This window comes from Xiphophorus couchianus, chromosome 7 (assembly GCF_001444195.1).
Source record: "Xiphophorus couchianus chromosome 7, X_couchianus-1.0, whole genome shotgun sequence".
NCBI lineage: Eukaryota > Metazoa > Chordata > Actinopteri > Cyprinodontiformes > Poeciliidae > Xiphophorus > Xiphophorus couchianus.
This window is the reverse complement of record NC_040234.1, coordinates 5144891-5172776: the sequence shown is the minus strand read 5'-3', so window position 1 is coordinate 5172776 and position 27886 is coordinate 5144891. Positions and strand designations below refer to the sequence as shown.

Genomic DNA, 27886 nt, shown 5'->3' with positions numbered 1-27886 from the left:
GAGTCAGTATGGCCACTTTTTTATGAATGCCAAATCCGAGAAGATAAAGCACAATTTCCCATTGTGTTACTCAGCTGGAACATGTAAGCACCCCCCCATTACAGTCATAGGTGCGAAGCATCACTAGCGATCCAGTGAGTTACACTGCGCTGCACTCCTACACAACGGCAGCTTTGTCAAGTGCATTTAATCTCAGACAAACCCAGCCAGCTCCAAAAGAAAATAAGCTGAATGCTAGGAAAAGACTTCAGTTGAAAAGAATTAGTGCACCGAGGATTGCTTGGAGGAATTAACTTGTACTTCTCAGCGGTACAGAGGGTCCATTCTCCCCCCTTAGACCTCCGAATTATCGGAGCAGTTTCCATGCAGCCATAATGAGATGCTTCTTTCTGCTGTGTTGGCCCAGGCTGAGGTTGCACGTTATAATCACTACTTTCTGTTCAGAAAGACACTCGCATCTGTTATGTAGGCGAACACTTCGCACTGTGAGGCTTCTTCGCATTCACAAACACTAAGATACTCTTATGTAACACATTTAGCATTTTATGCAGCTGCAATCAGCCAAGACATTATTCATGCAACATCAGAGACAGTTAAAAACAAACAACAACCATTGTTAGGACGAGGTCCAGTGTGTGTACGCCCTAAAACTTTGTTTTTCTAGCAGTAGCTGGAGGCAAAAGGGACTCAGTGTTTTGTGTGTTTCTTTGCTTTAAATCTTATGTTTTTATAAATAAGCCCAAAATTATTATATTAGTATATTACATCAGACTTAAAAAAAACTATTTTTAAAATCATAAATATGGGCTTAATGAAAGATGTTTAATCCCTGCCTAAAGGTTGTTGTTTTCAAAAAATGCTTTTAATCTGACAGTTGCGCCTCATCTGAATGTATATTATAATTTAATGAATATATCTGTACTCCTGGGAATGTCTCGATGCGCATAAGCTGATGAACTATTCTGCTGCTTTCCTAAATGACAATGTTCTGAATTCATATCTTGGAGATTCAAATATCCCAAAATATTTTACACTGAGACTATTCCAGCCTCATCATATCATTGAAAATACCACTCCTGTTATCTTTCTAAGTAGGTAATTAATTGATCATTTCATAGATATTAAGAATATCGACATTCATCTTGATCAAAAGATTAAACAACGTTTTAGTAAGAAGCTTCACCTGTCACATTTCTTGTCACCTAAGCAACAGTCTCTATGGTGACAAACTGCTGTGTTGTCTTCACCTTGTTACTCTGGTCTTTAACTCTCATATAGACCACACAATGCAGGTTTCCCAGCAGTCCTTCCGCTTGCTCACCAAAACAGAAAGATGTTAACTACCAGTTTGCTAGTAGAAGGTCAAAAACAAAAACACAGCAGTCTCTTCCTTGACTATACATGTGTGGTTTCAGCTGCAAATAGTACACCAAGTTATGGACCCAGTCAGCTGGTTGCTTTGCTATTGGCCATACAGCTCTTCTGAATAATAGAATGTCAATGATTGTCCATACATTATCAAAAAAGTCTTTTTTATTTATTTTTTGTCAAACTTGTAAAAATCTCCTTTATGACATGCGATGCCAAAACAAATTTGACTCTTCCTTGAGCAAGAATGGCTGCTGTGAACTTGTGCAGCCATCCTCTAATCATCCTATATTAAGAAGTACTTTCTTGTTTCATGTACTCTCAACAGACCAACCCTACACAGTGGTCCGCCCACATCTGGTGCACACATAGATGCTGCTTTCTGTAAATAATTTCACTCGATAACCAGAGTAAAATATCCTTCAGCGTGGATTTCTCTTCTACTGACTCCCAAGCTCCACAGGCAGGCTGTCATCCATGTTAGGACTTCTCCAAAAATATCCACAGTGTGAGAACACAGAGCAGTGAGAATTTCATTCTCACACTAAACACTCTTTGGGTTTTGAACAGCCGGTGAGGAAATCAGGGAATCAGTGATTCCAAGGGAGGATTTGAAGCCAAGCTGCCTTTCTGAGAGAAAGAAATATCGAGTTCAACTTGGAAACAAAAAATTACTTTGGCTTCTGTCATTGTTTCGGAGTGGTAAACACAGTTATTACAACATATATGCACAAGGTTTGTGATCTGTTGAGATATCTAATCTTTATGCATCATTTGATCAAAGAAGTCCAATTGTCGACTCTTTGATCCTCCTTACAGACAGTCGACATCCACAAGGAGAAGGTGGCGAGGCGTGAGATTGGCATACTGACCACCAACAAAAACACATCCCGCTCCCATAAAATCATCGCCCCAGCCAATCTGGAGAGGCCCGTGCGCTACATCAGGAAGCCCATTGACTACAGCGTTCTGGATGACACTGGTCATGGAGTCAAGGTAGGTGGCAGAAATGAGTTAATAACAGCGATGGCTTGTATAATTAAGGTAGTGACAGACCGTCAAATTGTGTGACGGTGACCAGCATGTTAACGTTTCTCTGAAACTGAAAATAGCAAGAACAAATTGGAAGTTATTGTATTGGGGTTTTTTTAAAACGTTTGAGAACATGATAGGAAAATTACAGAGCTCCTCAAGGGATGTGGAGGGGGGAAAAAAAGATTCCGATTTACTTTTGCGAGATCCTTTAAAATGTTTGAAATGAACAAACAAGTTACGTCTTTTGGTGGAATGACCATATTTGTGGAGCTTCTGTAACTCGCCATGCTCAAAAATTGCTCTCGCAGTGTGTGCAGTTCCTCTGTGAGTAAAGCCCGCCGTTATGTACCGGAAATGAGCTGCTGGGGAAACATATCGATGTGGAAATGCAACACAGATCGTAGGATTTGAGTTAAATGTGTCCCCGTGTGCTAAGAACTCTCTTCAGATCATCTCACTTGTATCAAAACCGTGTCTTCTGTCGAGCATTGATTCAATTTGTTTCTCATTAAGAACAAACACAAAATAAAAATCTATAAGTCTCCCTTATAGGTGTGTGTCCTCCATTTCTTTGGTTTTTATGTGTCAGAATTAAGCCTTAAATATGAAGCAAAAATGTTGCTTGAACTCACAGAAGTAGTTTAGGATTTCGCAAAAGTAACTCGGAATTTTGTAAAACTTTTGGTGATCTTGCAAAATTTTTACGCGATCTCGCAGAAATAATTGAGAATCTCTCGAGGCTTTTGTGTGATCTCATAAAAATAATTCGGGACTTTGCAGAACCTTTGTGTGAAATTGCAAAAGTAATTTGGGATCTCGCAAAACTTTTATGTGATCCCACAAACGTAATTTTTCAATCTTTGAGAGAAATTGTAAAACTTTAACGCGATCTTGTGAAATCTTATAGAGGTGATCTTGCTAAAGCTATTCAGGATCTTGCAAAACTTTTGGGTGATCTCGCTAAAGCAATTTGGCATCTTTCCATGAAATCGGAAAAGTTTTACGTGACCCCGCAAAATTAATTCAGGATCTTGCAAACCTCTTGCATAATTTTACTAAACTACTTTAGTATCCCGCAAAACTTTTGCGTAATCTTTCACAAAAGTAATCCAGCATTTTGCAAACTTTTGCAGAATTTTGAAAATGTTTTTCCAATATCAGGATCCGCTCTTTTTCTCCATCTACCTTGGGGAACTTAGCATAAATCTCAAGATAGAACATTTTAACAGTGGTTTTAATTTTCACAAGATTTCTTTTGTGAATGAAACAGAAACTCAGACTTTAAAAATGAGATGCAAGACAGCGACTGATGAGACACATCAAATGTTACCTTTCTAAAACGGTTTTAACCAAAACTAGGAAGTTTTTGTTCATAACTGTCTTAAGTTCAATTTGTTTTGTGTACAGCTTATACCTTTTTTCTTAAGTGTTTCTGCTACCCACTGGTACAGTGTTACCCTGGGCAGAGAACCATACTGTCAACAACCTAGTGTGTCACAAATTATGAAAAGTATTCCCTTGGGCTGTAGTTTTATTTATTTGTCTCTGTTTTCAAAATGATTTATTTAGCTGCACACCTCAGTATCACTGCATCACAAACTACAACCAAACTAAAGAATCCTGATTTCTGTGTCTCTTTCTCAGCCGGTGTTTATCTGAAGCTCTCTTTCTGCCTTGCATTTTCTGTCTGCTGTTCCTAACGATTGACCGTATTTGCATGATGCAGTTGCACTCTGTCTAACCTTTAGATAAAAATGTCTTCTGCTTCCTTTTCCTCCTGCTCCATCTGCTGTCACTGATGTGTTAAGTGGTTGATGAGGTTCAAGGTAAGAGTCTACAACACACCTACACACAGTACAGAGCGAATGCGTCTTATGTGTCTTACCTGGCGATGGTAGGGGATGTTAAAAGCAAAAAGGAAGAAGTGCTGCTTTATTTTATACTCCATAATGTATGTCTGATGATCAAACAGAACAAATTGTGGCTTTTTTACATCTATTCCAAACGTGTTTTATTTAAACCGGTATAGAAATATGGATGCTGAGATTCTTCCTCTTGTAGTGTTTTCCATCCTTGTGACAACCGAGAGACATTACTATGCTGGCAAAAACTTGACGCTAACCAAGGAAATGTGACACAGTGGTTTACAAAAGTATTCAAACTTCTGGGACTTCTTTGCGTTTTTCAAATGTCAAAATGTTTTATTGGGATTTTCTTTGGAAGACTAAGACAAAGTGGTATATAATTTTTAATTTTAAAAGAGATTTGGGTTACAAAACAACATCTGGCACTCTTAAACGTCAGTGTTTAACCCATCATCAGAAAATGCAAAGACCGCAGCGGCGTTTCCATTACAAATGTGCACAAATTGTTGTCGATATTCTAATGTAGAAAAAACTGAACTATTTCCCAATGGCTGTGTTTCCAATAAACAAGAAGTTAAATTAAAATTACATGTGAATATATGATTATGTCCAAACTAAGTAGTTTTGATAGAGAGCGTGTTTGTTTCTCAGGTAAACGGCCAGCAGAGTCTGAAACTTGGAGGAGGTCTGTCCCGGACTAACCCCCCGACCCAGAAACCACCCAGCCCTCCAAGGGCAGGAAAAGGAATCTTAGGGTATGTACACCTACTTTCACTTTGTTTACTCTGTCATTTCCATACTTTTCTGTAAATTATTCAACTTTGTGACTCTTTTTGTGCTCTGGAAGACACATAGTTCATGTCAGATGAGACGGTCAACTTCTCTTGTGTTTTTCTTTAGAAATCTCTTAGAAACAGACTGCAGCTTGCGCATATTTAAGTCTCTCGTGAAAAGACGGGGGTCCTGTGACGAGGTTATTGCAGATTTGAGCTGGCAGAGGGAAAACACACACACCCACACACACCCGTACTGAAATGCAGCGCTCTGAGGAATAACGTCATCTGTTGTGAGAGCTTGTTGTGTTCTTTGCCCTTAAACATCTAGGTCACCGAGCTGTTTTTATCTGTCTTTGGTATTTTTTTCTCTACCTGTATTTTACTCCCCTTTCTCCTACACTATAATTGTATTTTTTTTTTTTATATCCTACAGTTGTTTCCTCTTCTTTTATCCACGTCACTTTTGTCTGCATCTGTCACTTTAGAAGCGGATATAATTGTTGACTCTTCCAAGCTAACCGCTGCTCTGACTGAGGAAACAAAAAAAAATTCTCATTTTCCTCTTCTGAAACAGACCAAACCTCAAACATTTGAGCAAACGTTGCATTTTGGTGTGTCTTTCAGTGTCACATTTCATCACACTGTCACCCAGACTCAATATATGATTCATATACCAATTGGGACACTCTCCGTTTTGGGAATTGTAGAGACAAAGTGCTAAAAACAAACAATCGGCAGCCAAAATACAAAAGTTAAGCCTTTGACATTTTTCTGACTGTCTGTCTTTTTTATGTTACCACCCTCCTTCAGATCCTTTGTTTCTGTATGTTCTCAATGACAGTCAGACTGCTAAGCTAGATGGAGACGCACATTGTTGTATTGTTTGACGCGCGTCAAAAAGGTACACCACAATTTATGTTCTATGAAACAATTCAGGCTGGCGGCGTCTGGTGGGCGTTTAAACCAGCAACTGTAGCTTTGTTTTACCAGCAGGGCCCTGAAAAATGATCCATCCAACATTTTAGCAGATTCTTTTGCAGCTCTAGCTGTACTTTTAGGGTCATTAAATTGCACACAGATTTCTGAAGCCAGTTGGGTTCACTGAACTTTATTTATCAGATCAGAGAGGGTTGGACACAAATGTATACTTCAGTTTTCCGATTTTAATATGCAGAATATTTCTTAAGCTTTATATTGTTTTTCTTGTAACTTTTATAAAAATATGTTGTTTTTTTTACATATTCGTTAAAACTGCCACACAGTAGAACATGAGACAGATTTTCCGTGAAAAAATCAAGCTTTCTCTCTGCAGTTCTACTGCCGTCTACAGAAATGCACCACTCCTAGTCAAAAACAACCAATCAGACAGGAGAAGGGTTTTAGCGCTGTCAATCATGCTTGTGTATGCCCTGCTGACACCCTCTCCCATTCTCTTTGTTCCCCACAGCAGAGCCTGCTGTGAATGCTAAGACTAGTTAGCATGGCCACCGATGACGGCGGATAAATAGTTTTTCTGTAACGTAAAGTTGTTTCCCCATCATTAGCACATTTAGCAGTGTGTACACAAGATTGATTGACAGGGCTAAGACCCTCCTTCTGACTTTGATTGGTTGTTTCTGATTGGTTGCGTTGGATTTCTGCAGATGGCGATAGAACAACAAGGAGAAGGCAGAAGGAGGTTGATTTTTTTCACAGGTTATCTGTCTTCAGGGCATAGTGAGAGCTCTACCAAATATTTAAAAAACCCATATATTTTTGTAAAAAATGACATACTGCAGTTTTAAAGGTTGCGATTGTAATACGGCAGTGTGAAAAACTGTATCCATATGGCGCTAGGTAGGCTGAGCTGCCAGAGTCAGCGGGCGTCTCCTCTTGTCTCTCTTTATGTTCCTTCCAGTTTCCTGTAACCCGCTGATCAACCGGCTGTTTCACGCTCAATCGACAGCGTTAGTGGTTAAATAGTAGCACAACGACAGAACCTTTAAACCAATACGCCCCATTAAAGGGTGTGTTGGTGCTTCGTGTTGTGAAAAGTAGTAGATAATCTCCAGCTTTCTGTCCGTCAACACCTCTCCATCTTCACTATTTGATCCAAAGTGCCGTTTCTCGGAGCGGCGAACAGAAGCAGCTTAGCGGTTGGTCAGAACCGTGCCAACGGGTCTGCCTCTCTGCGTTCTCCCCATAGGCAGGCAGGGAGCGGACAAACGCACAGCAGAAAGTCGGCGACCCGCTGCCGACAAACCGCTCCTTCTGACAGCACACACACTTTTCTTTTTTTTTTCTTCCCCACATTAACTTACTACCGAGAGGAACATTCAGTCATTTTTGTACATTCTGCATGCATTCTGTTCCAGTGAAAAAGCTCCATTCAGCCGGGATTAAAAAAAACTTGGTGAGCTCGGGAGATCTAGAATAGAGACACCCACATGGCTGCTTCGACATTGTAGCAAATAGATGTTTCTTATCCTGCCTGAGAAACGCTCCATTCAGCACCAGCTTTTACTTCGGCTAACAATGAGTCCTTTTGTTTGGCCTCATGTTTGTTCTACCGTGGGTGCAGAGTTTTTAACGGACTCTATGCTCATTATGTCTTGAAATTGTTTCCTTTTCCCTTTTTAATTGTGCTTTCTGAGTTTATATTGAAAAATCAAATAAAACTTAGATTTTTTTAGGGCGGGGGATTTAACATGGGAGACTGGTTTTATTGTGAATGTATCATTAAACTTTGGAGTCTTTTTGTTCTGCTTTTATGTCCGACATTTCTACAGCTTTGCTGAGCTGCAGGAGTAATTGTCTAAAAATACATCCCGACCTTTAAACTTGGCTTGGCTTTTCTTTTACAGCAAGAGGGAGCCAGTTTCACTCTGCTGTAGTTATTATTGCCACGACTATTAAACAGCAGGAGCTGTGGTTAGAGCTAACTACTTACTAGAACTTTTTAAGGGTAAAAAAACCGGTGTGCAGCGCCCCCTTGTGGCACCTTGATATGATATGTTGATGTCAAACTCAAGGCCCGGGGGCCAAATCCGACCCGCCGTAGCTTTATATGTGGCCCTCTACAGTTCCTACACCAAATTGTATCGATCAATCCCACCATTTACTTTTTATTTTTTTATTTTTGCAATTCCTTGAAAATTCACACAAAATCTACAGATCTTTGCAGTTTTTCACACTATTGCATAATTGTGAGTAAACGGGCAGTATCACAAAAACAATCATGAAATTCTGAAAGTACTGATTGATGTGAGGAGATGCATGATGGTATTTCATTTTAAGGAGTACTTATTGGACTTACAGCTCCTTGTTAATATTTTAACAGTTTGTTAATGGGTTTTATCAGTACACTTTGGCACCACCGGCCCTTTAAGAACATTCACAATCTTGACATGGCCCAATATGAAAATGAGTTTGACGCAGTGGGACAGATGACCAATGCCGCAGGTCTGTGTTCCTGTGCAAACCTCTTCCTCACCTTTACGTCTTGCACGCACAGGCACAAGAACTCCCCCTACAGGACACTGGAGCCGGTACGCCCTCCCGTCGTGCCCAATGATTATGCCTCCAGCCCGACGAGAAACAATACGGGTGCTGGACAGCTTCCGAGTCCGGTCCGCACCGCCACCCTGAACCAGCGACCCCGAACGTACAGGTAGTTGGGTCAGAGTTCAGAGATGACTGAAAGAACAGCGTTTCCGATATACTTCCTCTGCTCTTGCTCTACTAATCCTATAGTTCTTTCAAAACTCCTGATGTTCAACACAGTCACGTTCAGTTTGGAAGCAGAGATGTAGAGGTGGTTTAAATCACAGATTTTGGTGCTTTTATTTTAAGCAGAATTTATTTTAGTCATAAAAAGTGACTTGCAGTATTTTGGAGTAACTCAATAAATTAACACATCCTCAAAAGTACATTTATTTCTTAAATTAAATTAATTTTATATACATTACACACAGAGGAAATACTTCAAGCAACTATTTATGTTACTCTTGATGATTTTAGCTTTGTGCTAATGAAAACCCATAATTCAGTTTCTTGGGGAGTGAACATAATTTCTGATTCAGCTCATTTATTATGATTAGGGTTGGACTGATAAATCGGCCGGCCGATAAATCCACCTCTGTTAACGACAGTCACCCCACTGTTACCAACTCAGCGATTGTGTTGCTATATTTAGCGACATTTCAGACAAAAAACAAAGGTGTCGACCTAAATTGGAATCGGCAGGTCAGACATTTTAAAGAATGGTAATCGACGATCGGCCAGAAAACTGCAATCGGTTCATCCCTAATTCCAATGCATTTAAGTTGGTGCAGTATTCCCAAACTAAACTGGCATGTGTTGAATAAAACATTTTGATAACTTTCTGCTTCAGCTGAGACTAAATGTTGCCTTTTAATTCATCTTTCTTAGCATCTTTCATGTTTTTAGGCCTCAATTCCTCCATTCACAGCTAATCTACCCACTTAGCACTTTTACTGAACATGAGCAAACATTTTGAATTTAACACATTCACATTTTTTGGACACAATTTATCAGATACTTTGCAGCCACTGCAGTTGTAATCTGTTTGTAAGTGGTTGAAACAAATAACGCTGACATATGCACAGATCTAGGAAAGCTAATTATTCGTCCACATTTAGGATACAGGATCTCACCCACAGACATTTTACAGAAAGCCTCGAGACTCCTGTGAATTTTCACATAATCTTTGCTCTCGACTTCTCCGTCTTCCTGTAGGATTTTGCTTTCGGCTTGGTTTCATCACTCCGTACCATGGCTTGCTTCTTGGCTTGTCTAAAACCTGCTGCTGTTCACTCTACTGCTTTTGCTTCTGGCTTTTTGTATGCAGAGTTTTTTGTGTTTAAATGTCATATTGTGCTAACGGTCTGCTTGCATCCAACTAACTGTTTTTCTTTGTTTCTGTGGGTTTATCTTCAGTTGTGCATTTATTCAATCTCATTGATTGTTTTCCTCTATTCTAGCAGAAAACATATTTTGTTTAGTCCGCTATAGTTTTTGGCAAAAGAGAAGTGCCTTGATTATGGAAGCAGTTGTTAAAATGAAAACAATAATTACATTTCTGGCACTTTTGTAGTTCATTAGTAACAGAGAAGTGTTATGGTTTTCTTTATTTTAAGCCATTGAATTGTGTTGGAACAAGTACCACAAAGACTTTTTCAGTTTGTTGCGTTTTTACATTGTTATCCTTTAGAACAACGTGCCTGGATGAAGGATGGGGTTTTTATTCCTTTCACTCATAAGGTACAAGTTTCCAAGTTCAACGCTAAAAGAATTCAGAGAAACTTCCCCTGGAATTTGAAACTCAAATGGAAATGTTTTTTGTCTTAGCCAGCACTTGTTTGAACGGTATTGTTAGCTGCTGGGCTTGTCCTGATGCTCTAACATGGTTATTTTTAACAAAGCAGAACGTAAAATTTTAAAGTCTCACCTCCGACATAAAACAAAAGTCTTTAGTCAGAGGCCACCTGAGATTTGTTGCAAGACTGACTGTTACTGAAGATTCACAACAACTCTTTAAAGATACTTTGATATGAGTTATGACAATATTTTATTTCCCTTTGGAACAAATAAAGTATTTTGGTATTAAAATGACTTTACGTCTCAGTTAATTGTTAGATTTTTTATTATATGTTTGGTAAAAAGTTGACACCACATTAAGCAATGCGGTGGTTTGAGAACATCTAGAAATAAAACTTGCCAAGTTTTACAAAGTGCATCTTAGTGTAAAAGTACTTTCTATTTGATGCTTTGGTTATTTTTATTCCTTTTTATATTTATTAGATGTAAATAGTTGTAAATAGCTCTTCTTCCCATACGATCAGAACATTCTTTCATCCTCCAGCTTTGAACCAATCAGATTGCATGTTCTTGTCTGCTTGTTGTTTCATTTCTTCTTTGCTGCCATTAACCTGAACCTGCTACTGCGGTTCGCTAGACTTCCTCTCTACAGGCTACTGTTTGTCATCCCGCCTCCATCGCCATGCCGACTGTCTAAGGACGTGCAGTTTTTACTGCTTCATGTCCTGTCTGCAATCTTTTTTTGAAAAACTCCACATCACTAAAAAGTTTAGCAGTTTTTAAAAAGCAAAAATTTTGATTCCAGTTCAAATGTGGATTAGTTTCACGTCTTTTGTCCAATCTGCAGCTGGAACACACCTGTCTCCACAGCACTGATCTTCCTCTGGGTGTGCGTGTGTGTGTGTGTGTGTGCAGTGGCAGCAGCGGAGGCAGTCACCCCAGCAGCAGCAGTCGCAGCAGCAGCAGAGAGAACAGTGGCAGCGGCAGCGTGGGCATTCCCATCGCCGTGCCAACGCCGTCTCCACCCTCCACTTTCCCAGGTAACAGGACACTTGCTCAATGTCACAGCTGCAGTTGACGATGTGTAGCTGAATCGAGGGCTGAAACGATTAATCGTGATGAAAGCATTAATCGTGATGAAAGAATACCATTCTCAAAGCCTCAACTAAGCCAGAACTGTACAAATATATACATATATACATTTTGCATTTAAGATGAAAAACAAAACTGTGTTTGGAAATAAGTTCTACCCAGAACTCTTGTAGTGGCAGCTTTAGCTCCCCCACCCCAAAAAATCTGTTATGAAGTGTATTATTTTGTTGTGCTTCCTTTTTTGAATTGTAAATTAAACAGTAATTTTTTCCCCAAAAATAATTAGCTGTTTTTTCTTCAAAGGAAAAATTAATAAAATAACACCAAACCAAAAGGATAAATCTTTCAACGGGAGAAATGATCAAAGATTGAAATTCTTTAATTCTGTCCTACCTAGAAGAAGTATCAAACCAGTTGACAAGGGGCTCTACTGCCCCCTAAGGGTCCCTGGCAGCTCAATTCTACATGGAGTAATAAGAAATGATCTTTGACCCTTCTGCCCAGACCCAGTTTACATCCACTAAACCTTTATCCTTTAGGACACTCAAATGGATTTCTCCGTGTAATAATTCTGCAGGTTCTGTAGCTGCAGGATGTACTTGGAGTATCTATGCATAAGGTTTGGTACTAAAACAAACCGCAGCAGCTGCAGCTGTCCCACTCAACCAGTCCTGCAGCAGCAACATCCATAATAACAGGTCTTACATTTTGTCATGACAGGACTATTTAATCCTGTATAGTTTTATGTTTTTTTCCCCCTCATAGTCTTTTCTGTCAGGCAAAAGTCTGAGTCATTGCGTTGTAATACTAAATCACTTCTAACATACCCTTGGTAGCTAGCTTCTTTGCATCTATTATGGGTTACTGCTAATGTATCACCAGTTGGCTGGACAAAGTTTGTACACTTCTGTGGAGATGCAGGTCTTAGATTCCATTCATAATGGTACTAAAAGGTCTTAACCTTGAGTTGGTGAAACCTACAGAAACCCTGTCTTTATTCTTCCCTCATTCCCTACTTTAGCCTTCCTTCCTAACTAGCTCCTCTTTCTCTTCCTTCTCCTCTTCCCCAAGTCTCCCCGACTGCTGGACCGTCCAGCTCTTCCTCCACAGCTCCAAACTCCTCCCCTTCTCCCTCGCCGACTCCTTCCTCTTTCTCCTCTTCCTCCTCCACCACCACCTTAACCCAGCCTAACGCACCCCTACCACCAAACTCGCCCGCACACCAAGCCGACTCGTCTCCTCACACAAGCTCCCAAACAAACGTACCGAACACCAACACCTCCCCGCCTTCTAATCCTTCTCCCAGCACCTCCGAAGGCCAGTCCCAGCTGTCTTCTCTTTCTCTTCCTGCTCCTCCTCCTTCACTCTCCACCTCTTCATCACCTGCTGAAGGTGAGTTTGTCCCAGTGGCTCAAACCCAAGTTGTTTTAAAGGCGTTTTAACACCTTTAATACCTGATAGTCCGGTAGACTTGGTTCATTTGGACACCAAAATTGCAACATTTGTTAAATTTTTAGATATCAAACGAACCAAACCTTTTGAAAAACCTGTTCCCCTCTCCACCTGTGGGGGCGCTGCACTGAGAACCACTGAAGGAAACAACACATGAGTGAAGTGCAACTTCCTTCTTCATAAAATGTTGACAAAAATGGAGTTGTCTCTTTTGTCGTCGGTAAAAGACCACAAACCATTCGCCTGCTAGCACTAGACTCACGCGATTGTTTTGGTTTTATTTACCCAGAATACCCTGCCTTTTAGTCCACTTCTAGCTCTTGGAGTTGTCTCCGGTTCGCTTGGCATTTGCACCGTACCAGAGTTCACTTCAACCAAACCAAGACCAAAGTATCTTTTTGGTCCGCATTAGAGTTTAATTGAGCGTTCACACCTTCCCAAACGAACCGGACTTTCTAGACAAACAAGCAAGAGTTCAATTAAAGCGGACCTGCATTCAGGGTTGGTCTGAATGCACAATATTTGGTTGCCTTTTTCCTCCTCATAAACTTTCTACTGATCTTTGAATAAGAACTGTGTGTACTTGCTTTCACTACCAGCAGAGGGAGACAAAGCTTGTTCAATCCACTCCAGGTTCCTTTTAAATCAACATTCTTAAGATTTGTAACAGAGTTCCTCTCTGCTACGTCAGGTCCCTTCGTCCCCCAGTTCTACAGCATGAACCGGCCCCAGCCTCGACAACAGACCCCACAGGTGGGGGGGTCACTTCCATACCGCCGACCCCCTTCTGTGACTGGTCAGCCGATAGCCAACCACGTCAACGGAGGACCCTACTACAACCAGAGCCCAGGTTAGCCTTTCACTGGAGGCAACACTCAAGTTTACTCATCACTGAAAATATAACAGAAGGATGTCTTTGAAACCTCATTTTGGCAATTTGTAAACACTGATTTTGTATAAATTAAGTCCTGATAAAGCAGAAGTCTTATTTTTTGGAGCACTTTACGCAATGACAGGTGAAACCAGAAGTTTACATACACCTACTAAAAAGACACACACACCTTTTTTTTCTCAATGTCTGAGGTTAAACCAGACCAAACTTTTCTTGCTTTAGGTCAATTAGAAAGTGTATGTAAACTTCTGATTCCAACAATATAAACATAAAAGCCAATGAGAAATTTCTGGTTTTAGCGTAGTGGTAATTTGATTTATTGATAAAGTCGGAGCTCAGATTTGGGAATGACATCACTCCAGAGTCAAGAGTTTTCTAGTTGGACATTAGAAAAGCAGCAGGTTCTGTGTTTTGGTGTTAACCTTTTACCAGCTTAGCTTTTTAAATACTAAAGGGACATTTTCAAGAGTACAAACGGTCAGGAGTGCTATTAAATACCGTGATATATACAAATGTAACTAGTTTTCATGTGCACAGCAGCCATATTGGATTCTGAACTTGAGGGGTGGTTTCTGCAATTCTAACTTTTGCCAGTCAGAATTAAGATTTCAAAGGGGTATATTTGTCTTATTTACAAATGTATACTGGATTTGAAATGACTGAAACTTCTCAACAGTTTTACACTGGTAGTTTGAAGTCCTAATTGACTCCTGACTGTGTTTGCAGCCTCGCCGCCACCTCCATCGCTCCTGCAGTTCACCCCTCAGCTGCCTCTGATGGGTTTCGTTGCTCGAGTTCAAGAATCTAGTGAGTCAAACAGTCCCTGTTGAGTTTTGGTTGTTTCACAAATGAACCGGCTTGTGTTTGTCCACTAATGCTGATGGTCAATCATTTATTCTCTAAAACATCCCTTCACCAACAGTTACAGACATTCCTCCTCCTCAACCGTCAGCCGACACGCCTTCAGGGCCCAATGAGACTCCGTCCACCCCGAAACCTTCAGAGGACGGACACGGTGAGGAAGACTCTAAAGTAGTGGAGTACAGCGATCCGTACGCTGAAGAGGACCCGCCATGGGCGCCCAGAAGCTACCTGGAGAAAGGTATGTCACAGAAACACACTCAGGATTTCATAGCTGTTGGTACTATTTTGTCACATTAGCCATAAATCCCATTTTACAGCAGGGTTATACTTTCACTGTCATCACAATTTGTTTTATTCTTCCACAGAATTATTTTCAACAAAGTGGATTTAACACAAGTAGCTTTTTTTTACCAGCAGTAGCCCCTTATCCATTGATCATATAGCTGCGCAAAATGGAATTACAAAAAGAAATTGGTTTAGTGGAAATATGTCAATTTTTTAAAAACTGACAGTTTTTCATTACAAAGTTCTTGAACTAGGACGCTAGGATGACGCGGTTTGTTTGCCGTATCAAAATTAGTGTGTTTTGCGAAACTGCAATTATCTGCGTTCCCATTGACCATTTAATTGCACAAAGTGGAATTTCGAAAATAAATTTACTTTATGGAAACACTGCAATTTCAAAAAATCCTGTTTTTTGGTACAAAGTTTTTGTGCTATTGAAATTTCACAAAACTACAATAGGAACTATTTTTTTGCATCACATGAATGACGTGATGTTATTACTGGAGGAAATGACGTCAACAGGACGTGACAGGAGGATGAATGCACAGCATGTTTTTCAATAACTTACTGTAACATGTGAACAACCTTATCCAAGTGTGATTTTATTTGCGTTTCTTATTTAATGGAAACAATTGTGTGATTGCGTTTTTCCCCCCCAACATTAGCAGAATATCGACACAATTTCCCACAGATTTGCAGCAGAAACGCAGCTACTGCTACTGCCGCAGCACAAAATATATTTACTCGTTGACGGTTTTTTTGTGTCGCCCTCCAGTGGTGGCTGTGTATGATTACACCGCAGACAAGGAGGACGAGCTTTCCTTTCAGGAAGGAGCCATCATTTATGTTGTCAAGAAGAACGAGGACGGATGGTTCGAAGGGGTGATGAACGCCACCACCGGCCTCTTCCCAGGAAACTACGTAGAGTCCATCATGCACTACGCCGACTGAAACCGCCTGAGTCTCGCTCACAGGTGGAGTTCATTTAAATCTGCGGCTCTCTTCCTTTGAGCAGGAGAGGTGAACTCTGGTCGGCTTTTTATATGTTCCTCCTTTGGGTTCAAACTATTCAATTCAGTTGGATATTCTGATTATTTATTGGACTGGGTTTTCGTTGGCTTGTTTACAAAGTGTTTTAATCTCCCCGATTATCTTCACAATGTTTCCTTGCGCTCCATTTATCTCGGGTGAATTTCAGGTGATTTGCACATGAGGCTGGTCACGTTTTACTAATAAATGAATAACTTGCTTATACACAACATGTTTTAGCAGTGAGTAAATCCATTCATCAGAATGCTGTTCCTTCATTCGTTCTTACTACAAATACAGACACGCGGTAACAAAAGACAGTGTGGAAATACTCCTGTGAAAACTCTACTCTTCCTTCCACGTTTCCCCGTTATATTGGTCATAAATCAGTGTAGAATTATTGGAATAGACACACATGGCAAAACAAATCTTCTCGGCCTTTCCAAAAGTTGCATACTGTGCCTTGCAAAATTATTCATGAACTTTTTCACATTTTGTCAACCACAAACCTCATTGCATTTTGTTTAGATTTTACTTCATAGACAAACAAAACGTAATGTGTAATTGTGAAGTGATATCAACTTACCCTGCTGCACTTTTCTTTTTCTATTTAGGTCTAAAAGTGAAAGTTTGCACCTGTTCGGTCATTGAGTTTTTAAAGCTTTAGTCTGGTGAGGCTGAAACAGCACAGCTGGTTGCTGGACCTTTTGAAGGTGTGTGAGAATCTGTTTCGTTTGTGTCAGATTTATGTTTCCTCTTTATTAACTTTCTAATGTAACTTTACCATATGTTTGTTTTTGGGGGTTTTTTGTTGTTTTTGGTTTTTTTGCATTTTGCCATGAGGAGAGTAAGTGCCAAAGGACAAAAGAAAAGATATTTAATTACTATTTTTTATGGTGGTTCTTTCTGTCTTGTGATTATTAAAATCAGGAAGATTTCACCATCTGGGCCAGTGAATTTTAACACAGACAAAATGATTCCTTTTTTTTCCAGTTTCGACTGAAGTTATTTTAACTTATATTTTTAAATAATGATTGAAAAACCCATTAGATTTCATAAAGAAAACATTTTAAAAATGTATGGGATTCCATTTTTTTTCTTCCTCATCTTCCCTCCAATTTTCTGAGGCTCCCTTAGCGCCCCCTGGCGGGTCACACTTTTAAAAACACTGGTTTACAGTACTGACAGTAATGACGGCGTTTTAGGGCCACGATGGATGGGGAAAAAAGTACCGTAGTACATTTGTGCCAAAACAAAAAAAAATCTGACATTTGAGGTTAATCTCAGAAATTTTCTACAAGAACTTTGTACATTTCTGAGTTTGAAAAGGTTGAAAATCAGCTTAAAAAAAATCTAAAAATTTGAGATTAATTTCAAAAGATTTCTAGAAAAAACTAGGAATTTTTTGAGTTTCAAACGTTGAAAATTTTCTACTTTTAATGCTCAGAAAATGTCCAAAAAGTCAAAAATGTTTGACTTTTGAAACTCAAAGATTTCCAAGTTTTTTTTTCTGGAAAAATTCTGAAAATTCAAGATTTCTTAGAATTTTGGCAGGAATTTTCTCCTCCCTTTTTCTATCTACAATGGCCCTAATGCTCTGTTCAATAGATAAAGTCACAGAAAAAAACAAATTTCTGTTTTTGCTGCAGGACGCCCTGTGACAACACACACTTCAACTAAGACAACACGTCCAGCACTTCTTACAACAAGGTTCCCTCACACACTCCAAACCAACCCAAACTCAAGCAGAAAAGCACTAAAACAATAAAATACTCAAAGTGGAGAAACCCCCGTTACCTTTACACATTACACAGGCAGAAAGCAGCCGGGTTTTTTTTTTCCATATTGCAATAAATCAAAACATGTGAGCCCAGATTGCAATCCTCTCTCAGGCTAACAGCAAATCAGAAATCTTTGGTGATGGACGCCCATGTTTCAGACTCTGAGCCGCCCCCGTCTTTGTGAATTGAACCCAAACAGTTTGCCAGGTGGAGATTCTGAACCTGTCGCCAGTTTTAAAGTTTACAGCGTGACTGCCTGCATGCCTGATATATATACATCTATATAACTGACACGTGTATTTACTATTTTATTTCATAATATATGTCTTTGTAGTGTTTTGGTTTTTTTTACTGTTTTAACCGCCTTGTTTTATTGTCTGCTTCTTCATCTGAAGCGTTCTGTTCTTGTACAGTTCTGTGTTTTGTTTCCGTGCCGGCGGAGGGTTTGGACTTGGCAGCGTATCAAAGATGGAGGCGGATATTTTGTGCCAAATGTACGTTTGTGTGTGACGTGACGTGAATGCAGGTATCTTGTGTGTGAATCAGAACCAAACTTGTGAAGCTGGACCTTTTTAAAAACAATATATCCCTGTGCAGTGTTTCAAGAGGCATTTTAAAGCGAAACTAGAAAAGATGACTTAAAATATTTATGAAAATCTGTGCACAATGTGACGTCACAGTGTCAGAAGGAGCTTATCTGAGCTTCTAATCAACACGTCATCTTGGCAACTTTGCTTTTCCTGCAGCATCCCTTTAAAGAAAATGCCGACGGAGAAATCAGCAGTGAAACGGTACAGACTCCTTCAACAAATCGGATGTTCCAAAGTAACATGAAATGTTTCCCAGGATCTCAATAATCACATTTTAACATGTGTATGCTATTTTTTGCATCAACACTAAGCACAATTTATTTGTGATTTGAAGCATTTTTGAGGAGATTCTCATCACTATTATTATTATTTTTTTGATGTGCTCTCACTTTTTGTAGGAGACTGAATTTGGACTGGGATGAAAAAATCCAAATATTTTTGCTTCATGTCTTCATTCCTTGTTTTGTTTTTTGGGGGTTTCTTTGTTGCGTGTTTTCCGTGGTGTTCCTGCATCTCCCTAGTGGAACGCGTTCTCCGGACGAGCTTTCTGCTTTCAAAACGGAATCTGAACTCTGAGCACATTGCTGTTTTGTAAGACAGAAAGCAAAAGGAAATTACTAATAAATGTTTTAACAGCCTTCCTCTTTTCTTGTCTCTTTCTCGCACATTTACTGTCAGAAAATATACTGTTATTTATTGCTTTCTGCTAATACAGTCAGAATCTACTCGGTATCAGTAAACTCGTCAGGTATAGTTTGTCACCCAAAGAACAACATGTTCTGGTCACTTTTTCTGATTTATTTGCCAATTTGTTGTAAATAATCACCGTTTCTCGTTTGTTTTTTTCTAAATCCAAGGGCTTCTACAAAGGACTGCACTTATATTCTGTTTATTCTATTACAGAAAATGATTTAGGGAGTCATTTGTGAAGAGGACCAGGGCAGATAGGAAACAATAGATTTCATTAAGACAGTCAGCAATTATTTTGAGTCAAGGCATCATAAACAGACAAATATCCATTATTGTAATGTGTAACGTGCAGAATATAGCTTTTACTCATTTTACCAGTGGCCAGTATGTACAAAACTAATCAGCTGGTAACAGATCAGAAGATGAACAACATATATAACATAACATTACCAGGTAAATTCTGAATAATTAAATAATTGTATTTATTTATTTATTTGTAAAATCCTATGGTGGAACTCCATACAATTTTTTTTCAGTGTATATGTTAGTGTCAAAACGTACACCACGAAATAGTATATTTAAGTTAATTCATCTTCTAGTTTTACAGATTTTGTTTTGACAAAAAGAGGAAATTGCGTCGTAAGGGCCGCCGGGTAAACTGACGTTAGAGAACAAGGCGAGGGGAATCTGGGGTTCCTACTTTCATAATGGTGGTTTAATTTGAATAGTTTTTATAAACCATAACTATTTTTATTTCTTCACCTAGTGCGCCTGATGAAAATGGTAATTAAGACCTATTTTTCATTTGAAAATAAAAGTGAAACGCCAAATAATGAAACTACATGTCCCGTGATGCAACTCGACGAAAGTGTCCTATCTCAAATTTAAACGGCTAGGTTCTCCAGGAACCCAATTTTAAGGCCGTGAAACGCTTTTTGGCTCACATGTCCGATTCAGTGAGGCTTTATTGGTTTTATACGACAAGCTGTAGTCACAGAGTCGTTCATAGGAGTTTCTTGGGTCGCAATGTTAAGTTTTTGACTGACTTCTCTGTCTGTTTCTAGTTAGCATTACCATGTAAACTATGGTAAGTTATTGCTAGCAGAGCTCAGGATGCTAATTCCGAGTCAATATTTTTATTATGGTGTTTTCCGGACGTACTTAAACATGAATTAAGATTTCTCGACCAAGATACCATTGTATCTTTATTCATTTAGAAGTACGTCGTTTTGTTTTTTTTTGGTTTTTTTTAGAAAAAGTAGCTAAAGCTAAAGCAGACCACCACAATGACTCTCGCTCCGAAGGAACTGTCGAACCTGCTGAGCATCATCTCGGAGGAGGCTTGCTCCAACACCTTCGAGAGCCTCTCGACCCACTTCCACCATTACTTCGGGAAGGCAGAGCACTTCAGGGTAGGCTCGGTGTTGGTCATGCTACTCCAGCAGCCCGACCTGCTACCAAGCTCCCCGCAGCGGCTCACCGCCCTCTACCTGCTCTGGGAGATGTACCGGACCGAGCCGCTGGCCGCCAACCCGTTCGCCGCTGTGTTCGCCCACCTGCTGAACTCCGCGCCGGGAGAGGAGCAGCAGGAGAAGGTGCTGTCAGGTAGGACACCCGGCGTGATTCCTTTCTTTCTTTTAGTTTTGGGTTATTGTTTTTTTTTTGGACGAGAATATAGTCCAAGTTACAAGAATTAAGTCCTACCCTAATAGAGTCGAAATGATACGAGAATAAACTCATAATATTACAACTTTATTTTGGTAATATTCCAACATTATTCTCGAAATATTGACTTTATTCTCTTGCTATACGACTTTATTGTCGCATCTTCTCACAATACTATCGTAGGCCTGTCGCGATAACAAATGTTACTGGGCGATAAATTGTCTCAGAATTGTGATTAACGGATTAATTGTCGTTTTGATACGATTTTCATCCAATATTATGGTAATGGCATAGTAATAACAATCCATTCTCAACGATCAATAAATCCTAAATTCTAATAAACATTTCCCACTGGAACTGGAAGACATTTTGAATGCCCAAAGTAAATAAATAAAAGGACAAATACAATTTATTGTTGAAGTCTCTGTAAACAAAATTGTCCTTTGAAAATGGTTCTTTGAGACCAAAGCAGCGGACTGCAAACTTTTGTCAACCCGGTGGTTTACGGCGAATAATATGGTTTTAATTCAGAGGCTGCCAAAAATTTCTGATCCACTATGTTGGTCTGAGAATAAATCCAAGGTATCGTAACTAAGCTCTCACAAATAACAGCTGGATAATGATGCTTTCAAACAGCATTATTTCTATGGGATACTGAAGAAAAAATGTTTGTGAAGAGTATTTAATATCTTAAAACTTCTAATAATTTTTACTCGGCGATGTGCACATCTATACACTAGGTGGTGCTAGAGAACCTTTTTTCTTCTTGATAAAAAATGTGCCCTTCTAAATTCTTGTGTGTGTGTGTGTATGACGCAAAATAGCAGTTCTGGATTTGAAAGCCCATGTTAGATTTTTATAATTTTGTAGCATTCATGTTCTCCTCTCCAAACGGCGCATACAACCAGAATTAGGATTTGTCTGTCATCCAAGCGTCTTTAACTGAAAGCCTTGTGTCCGTTTTGTGTGTCCAGGTTTCCTGCCGCCCATCACCCAGCCGGAGAAGTTCTTCCTGTCCCAGCTGATGCTGGCGCCGCCCAGAGATCTGTTCAAGAAGACGCCCAGACAGGTGTCCTGCATGGACATCACCAACATGCCCCAGTCCATTGACATCAGTGGGCTGCAGCTGGCTTTAGCAGGTCAGCGGACGCCATGTGTCTTTTAGTTTCTTGTAGTAAATGTTGAGTTGAATCCGTGTGGTAGAGGTAAGTTTGTGAATTGAGATCAGAGGATCCAGTGTGTGTGTCTTTGCTTTGCAGAGCGTCAGTCGGAGCTGCCCACTCAGAGCAAAGCCAGCTTCCCCAGCATCCTGAACGACCCGGACCCAGACTCCTCCAACTCAGGATTCGACAGCTCCGTAGCCAATCAGATCATAGAGTCTCTGGTCACGGGGCCACGGCCGCCGCTGGAGAGTAATGGTTTACTTTTTATCCCATGTTCTGCTTTGTAAACCGCACAGAGTCACAAACGGTAATCGGGTCGTTCTGCGCTCAGGTCACTTCCGGCCAGAGTTCATCCGGCCCCCTCCCCCTCTCCACGTGTGTGAGGACGAGCTAGCGTGGCTGAACCCGACCGAGCCGGACCACAGCATCCAGTGGGACCGCTCCATGTGTGTGAAGAACAGCACAGGCCTGGAGATCAAACGCATCATGTCCAAGGCCTTTAAGAGCCCGCTGTCCGCCCAGCAGCAGTCCCAGGTGGGTCACCATGAGCGGGACGGACTTCATTTAGCTCAGGCACAAAGTATCAAAGTATCTATATTTGTTTTTATCTTTTGTTGTTGTTGTTTTTGAGGGCTAGGACTTTAACACATTAATTTTGGTTAATTAATGTAGATTAATTCGATTAGATTAGAATAAATTTTAACACGTTAAGTTTTAATGCAAGTAATTACATTTTACATTTATTTATTTTTTTATTTTACATACGAAAGTTCCGAGGCAGAACCTTTCTAGTCATGTTTCTGGTACATCTGTAAATCCGTCGCACAAGCGGCATCAGCAAACAATAACAACAGATGACCAATCTGCTTCTCGTGGCCCAATGAGGGTTCAGTTCTGTTTCAAAAAACAAACTGCTGGAATCCTGGAAAAGACTATTGTTGTGCTAAAGGACTTAGCATATCAGCAAAGCTGTTCAAGCCTAAACTAGCATCTCGAGAAGACGCCCAGAGTCAAGTTGCTAAATATGTAGCAGCTAGCTAGCACAGACGACCCCATTGCTAATGTTGGCGTCCACAGTCCAGATTTCTAGAGACGTTTTATGAATGATCAGTTGTTCCTGAAACACTGGAAAGATAAACGGGTATAAAAAAAACTTTGTACCAATCTGATGGTTGGTACAAAGTACAACTAGACAACCAGTGATGAACAGTTGGATGTAACTACTGAAGGAAGCAACAAAGAAGACGACAGGAAGTAGGAGGATGATGTCGCTGCATGATTTTTAATGATTTATTGCCTGAACATATTCATTATGTGATTTTAACTGCATTTCTGATTTAATTGAAACACCACGATTGTGAAATAGTTTTTTTCTTGTTTTAAATTTGTGAAAAATGGAAAACGTTTTGTGAACATTTGTAATGGAAACATGGCTACTGATGTGAAAGGTTTTGTCATCAAGTATGGTGTGTTCACTGACCACAAAAACATGGGCATTTTTAAGTTATCCGCCTGGATCTTCACCAGCTTGGTTTGTCAGTGCTGCTTTTCAGTCGGGCGCTAACCTGGCCAGCCGTTTGTCCTGTGTGCAGCTGCTGGCCGAGCTGGAGAAGGACCCCAAGCTGGTGTACCACATCGGCCTGTCGCCGGCCAAGCTGCCCGACCTGGTGGAGAACAACCCACTGGTGGCCATCGAGATGCTGCTGAAGCTGATGCAGAGCAGCCAGATCACTGAGTACTTCTCAGTGCTGGTCAACATGGACATGTCGCTGCACTCCATGGAGGTGGTCAACAGGTGGGGCAGGACTGGACACTTTCGTTTTGTTTGAACTGAGCAGGATTTATGGAGAACGTGAAAATCACAAGAAGCAAATCTGCAACGAGTTAAAAAAAAGTTAGTGAGACATCATTGGTGTAAATTTTACATTTTTTTAAAAATAAGTTGCCATTAAACTGTTGAGTCTGGATTACAACTCCAGACTCATTTCTAACAGTGATTGGACAGACTGTAAATGTTCTGCCTGGTTAGATTTTCTAAGGGATCCAAGTTTCTTGCTCAAGTTGTTTAGGTTCTTTCGTCCTCCATCACCGTTCCATGATGCCCATTCTTAAAAAGTCTTTGAAAGCCTTCAATTCACGTATCTAAAATTAAGTCCTTAAAATGTCTTAAATTCCATTAAAAATATGTAATTTGACCACGTGGTCGTGGCAGGACCATTTAATCTCTTATTCCATGTAGTTTATTTTTCTCACAGGATTTTTTTTGTCAGGCAGAAATTTGAGAGGCGCTCAGAAATCTTCGCTCCGTTCTGTGATTCGAAGTGTTTCAGGCTACCGCTAACTAGCTGCTAACATACCCTCGCTAACTAGCTAGCTTTTTTCATCTGTCATGAAAAACAGATGAAGCGTGTAACTTTATCACCAGTTGGCTGGACGGAGTTCATCTTCGCTGCAGGCTGAAACCCAAATGATTCTGCATGTATTCTGTGCCAAAAAAAAGCTTGACACTTTAAAATATAAAACATGTGATTTTCGTTGCGAACATTTATGCTGTGATACAAGTCTTAAATTTCATTCATAATGGTCTTAAAATTTCTTTAAAAGCCTCAAATTTGAGTTGGAGGAACCTGTAGAAACCCTTTGAACTTTTGATGATTGATTCAATAGGTTTGTTTCCCAGTGTGTGAAAACAGCCGAGCTGCACCTCAACACTTTGCTGTAAGGGACGGTTTTGTTTATTAGTTGGGGTTGATTGTCCTTCCTCCTCCCTCCATCAGACTGACCACAGCCGTGGACCTGCCTCCAGAGTTTATCCACCTCTACATCTCCAACTGCATCTCCACATGTGAGCAAATCAAGGACAAGTACATGCAGGTGTGTTGATCGTCCTAAATTATATGTTCAGGTAGGAAATGCCCGTTAGAAGTTGTCCTAGTCAAAGCACAGCAGCAGCATGTAGCCCAACGGTGGGCGTTAGCTTTAGTTGTGGAGACTGATGCACTCCAGTAGGATTATGCTGAGTCTTTTTAACAACATGTTGATATTTTCAGTAGTAATGTGACATAAAGTGGAAACGCTCCCAAGGTGTGAATACGCCTGAGGCCTAGTCCTCATGTAGATGGACATCTGGGAAAACAGGTGACATTTTTAGGCCTTTCGGCTTTCCGTCCACACACAAACTCAGCTTAGTATCAATAAAAATAATTATTTACAAAAACTCAGACCAAAGTGGAGATTTGATAAAACTATGTATTTGTGTTTGCATGTGTACATGAGAAAACTGAGGGTTTTAGCATCTGCAACAAATAATCCATCTTCTTGTTTTCACATGATTCCCAATCAGCATCGTCTTATTTTATTATCTTTATATTCTAAAATACTATTCAAAAGTAGTTGAACTTACAAATCAACCTGCTGGTGAAAAGTATGTCTTAACAGGAAGTCCTGGTGGCTTTGAAACAATCTGATTGGCTGCCTTAGGTATTAGCTTTGCACAACACTGCCCCCTACTGGTTTGGCATGTTTAAAACAACGTTGAGAGGCTGACCTGTTCAGTTCACCTGGATGAAAACTTTTTCTGAAATCAGTCATGTGTGTATGATGTAATTGTTTTAAAGCAACGTGACAAAGATGTGAGTTTTTAAAAAGCCTTGGCTACATGTGGACAGGGCCTCGGTCACTGTGTGCCAGATTTTCCTCATGCACGGTTTGTCCGTTCCAGAATCGGCTGGTCCGACTGGTCTGCGTCTTCCTCCAGTCGCTGATCCGAAACAAGATCATCAACGTCCAGGACCTGTTCATCGAGGTCCAGGCCTTCTGCATCGAGTTCAGCCGCATCCGCGAGGCCGCCGGCCTCTTCCGCCTCCTGAAGACCCTGGACACCGGGGAGAACCCGCCCGAACCCAAACCGACCAAATGAAGAGCCACACAGAGACGCAGCGCCACCTTGAGATGCTGGGAGAACAGCTTCCTGTTAAACAGCCACAGTGAAATCTGCAGCTCCTCACTGTGCTCAGAGTAAATAGTGTAAATATATATTTTTTTAATCGGACATCAAGTCTTTTGACTTGCATCTCACCATCTCTCTGTGTTTTCTCTCTTCCTACAAAAGTAAAAAAATAATAACCAGCTTTTTGTCTCCTGAATTGATTTTATTGGCAACTCTTTAAACTTATCTCAGAACTCATTTCCTGAAAGGATGTCAGAACGGCCTCATATTCTAAACAGTTATTAAAAATAGCTGAGAAAGCTGCTGATCTTGTGTCGAATCAAGACCCGGTGACTCATTTAGTGATTACAGTTCACATGTGCTAAATGCTAAATAAGGTGAAGATGAGTCTGAATTGAATCTGGTCAGAATGATGTCACACTGAACTTGGTGGCTCAGAAACACTGATGGTTTCACTTCCTCCCACAAAGCTGAAATCAGATCGTTTCCATGGAGACATACAGTCAGTTCTTTGCAGAATGGCTTTAATTAATTTAATTTAAATATAAACAGTCAAAGGTCAGACATAACAGCAGCTCAGTCGGATTTTAAGTTTACACTTTGACTAGGCCGCTTCAAAATCATAGTCCTGCTGTATAACCTGAGCTGGGTGTGTTTGAGTTCATCTGTGGAAAGGAGGGGAGTTTTTATATTCTTTTGTACACAACTGTGAATACTTGTAAGTTCGCTAACTTGGATAGGAAGAAGCAACTATTTCATGTGACAAAAATATCAACCATGAACTTTTACGTTGGATAAGTTAAAAATGGATTTGTATAGCTAAGTGAAATATTATTTCAGGCTGGCGCACCTCTCAGGTAAGCTGAGGAAGGAAGTCAGAAATGGCACCCAAAGTCTGTCATTGAGGACCAGCATCTGACATCAGGTTCAGCACAGCTGATTGAAATGATGGGTTGGTACCAGGATCCAGCAGAGCTTGATGACACCTTGAGGAAGTCATTTAATTATTTAGATTTGGTGGAGCAGGGAGACGATGAAGTCCTTTCTTTCATTGGCTGCTGTTTTGTAATCCTGATGACCTTCCAAAGGTATTTTGAAAGACTGAGGTCTGGACTAGTATCACCTTATTCCAGTCTTCACTATACTTAACTTGCTAAGGGCGCCATAAAAAAAACCTAATAGGTTGTAAAATAACTTCCTAATATAAAAAATTCTACTCTAATTTAATGGAATGGCAAAAAATATTAAAGTCTATATTTAAAAGTGATACTTTGCTAAGCTGTTTGTTCCTGTGCCCCACACGTTGCTCACAGAAAGTCTCGTGCTGCGTAGCTGAGTGACGTAAATTTTGTAAATCAAGTTACATATTAAGTAACCGCCATGTTCAAGAAAGGGGCTGCACAGTGGCGCAGTTGGTAGAGCTGTTGCCTTGCAGCAAGAAGGTCCTGGGTTCGATTCCCGGCCAGGGTCTTTCTGCATGGAGTTTGCATGTTCTCCCTGTGCATGCGTGGGTTCTCTCCGGGTACTCCGGCTTCCTCCCACAGTCCAAAAACATGACTGTCAGGTCAATTGGTTTCTCTAAATTCTCCCTAGGTGTGAGTGTGTGTGTGCATGGTTGTTTGTCCTGTATGTCTCTGTGTTGCCCTGCGACAGACTGGCGACCTGTCCAGGGTGAACCCCGCCTCTCGCCCGGAACGTAGCTAGAGATAGGCAGCAGCAACCCACCCGACCCCATTAGGGACAAGGGTGAACAGAAAATGGATGGATGGATGGATGTTCAAGAAAGATGGCAGCAACATTGGCACAGTAAAGATAATGTAATGAAATCACCTGTTTTAGTTATTTAGCAGAATGTGGTGTAGCAGCTATGCTAGCTAGCAAACACGGAGTTAATCCAGCTAGTTTGTCTTGATTGTTTTCATTCTTTCACTCAAACTCCACTTTTTCTAGATGAGAATTAATCCAATGCATGTCTAGTTGAAAGTTTCTTCTCAGTCTCTGGTTAATATTCTGTCCATTAACACGTAACCACAGTAACAATGAATTTCCCTCCATGTAGCTGCTCGTTGAC

At 40.3% G+C, this 27886-nt stretch overlaps 2 protein-coding genes and 1 long non-coding RNA gene across 8 annotated transcripts in view; 2 read left to right on the top strand and 1 right to left on the bottom strand.

The window, feature by feature from the left end:
• LOC114148159 (abl interactor 2-like) overlaps positions 1–17233 on the top strand; it is a 30345-nt gene extending 13112 nt beyond the window's left edge. The window contains exons 3-12 of one of the 6 annotated variants that reach the window (XM_028023193.1): positions 2188–2364; positions 4212–4229; positions 4920–5023; positions 8538–8693; positions 11279–11403; positions 12527–12847; positions 13599–13757; positions 14526–14606; positions 14722–14901; positions 15724–17233. In XM_028023193.1, the coding sequence (XP_027878994.1) occupies positions 2188–2364; positions 4212–4229; positions 4920–5023; positions 8538–8693; positions 11279–11403; positions 12527–12847; positions 13599–13757; positions 14526–14606; positions 14722–14901; positions 15724–15899 (1497 nt within the window). In that variant the 3' untranslated portion in view covers positions 15900–17233. The remainder of the gene's footprint in view (positions 1–2187; positions 2365–4211; positions 4230–4919; positions 5024–8537; positions 8694–11278; positions 11404–12526; positions 12848–13598; positions 13758–14525; positions 14607–14721; positions 14902–15723) is intronic. The other 5 variants (XM_028023194.1, XM_028023195.1, XM_028023197.1 and 2 more) reach the window with 5 other exon arrangements.
• Positions 382–8531, bottom strand: LOC114148160 (uncharacterized). The gene is made up of 3 exons (XR_003596226.1): positions 6490–8531; positions 2643–2644; positions 382–392 (listed from the first exon to the last, which is right to left on the bottom strand). It is a non-coding gene; the product is annotated as an uncharacterized LOC114148160 (long non-coding RNA).
• A 2667-nt stretch (positions 17234–19900) lies between the features above and the next one.
• cnot11 (CCR4-NOT transcription complex, subunit 11) lies at positions 19901–25996 on the top strand. Its single transcript, XM_028024280.1, has 7 exons — positions 19901–20643; positions 21678–21842; positions 21963–22115; positions 22198–22400; positions 23459–23661; positions 24644–24740; positions 25588–25996. Exons 1-7 carry the CDS (start codon positions 20325–20327, stop codon positions 25783–25785), a joined length of 1338 nt encoding a protein of 445 aa, XP_027880081.1. The 5' UTR covers positions 19901–20324; the 3' UTR covers positions 25786–25996.
• Positions 25997–27886: the final 1890 nt, after the last annotated feature.

What these genes read in the sequence shown, in the direction of transcription:
- cnot11 (XM_028024280.1), top strand. Translation starts at nt 20,325, where the DNA reads ATGACTCTCGCTCCGAAGGAACTGTCGAACCTGCTGAGCATCATCTCG. An exon ending in GCCACGGCCGCCGCTGGAGA is followed by an intron (nt 22,116 to 22,197) that starts GTAATGGTTTAC and finishes TTCTGCGCTCAG; the next exon opens with GTCACTTCCGGCCAGAGTTC. An exon ending in TCAAGGACAAGTACATGCAG is followed by an intron (nt 24,741 to 25,587) that starts GTGTGTTGATCG and finishes TGTCCGTTCCAG; the next exon opens with AATCGGCTGGTCCGACTGGT.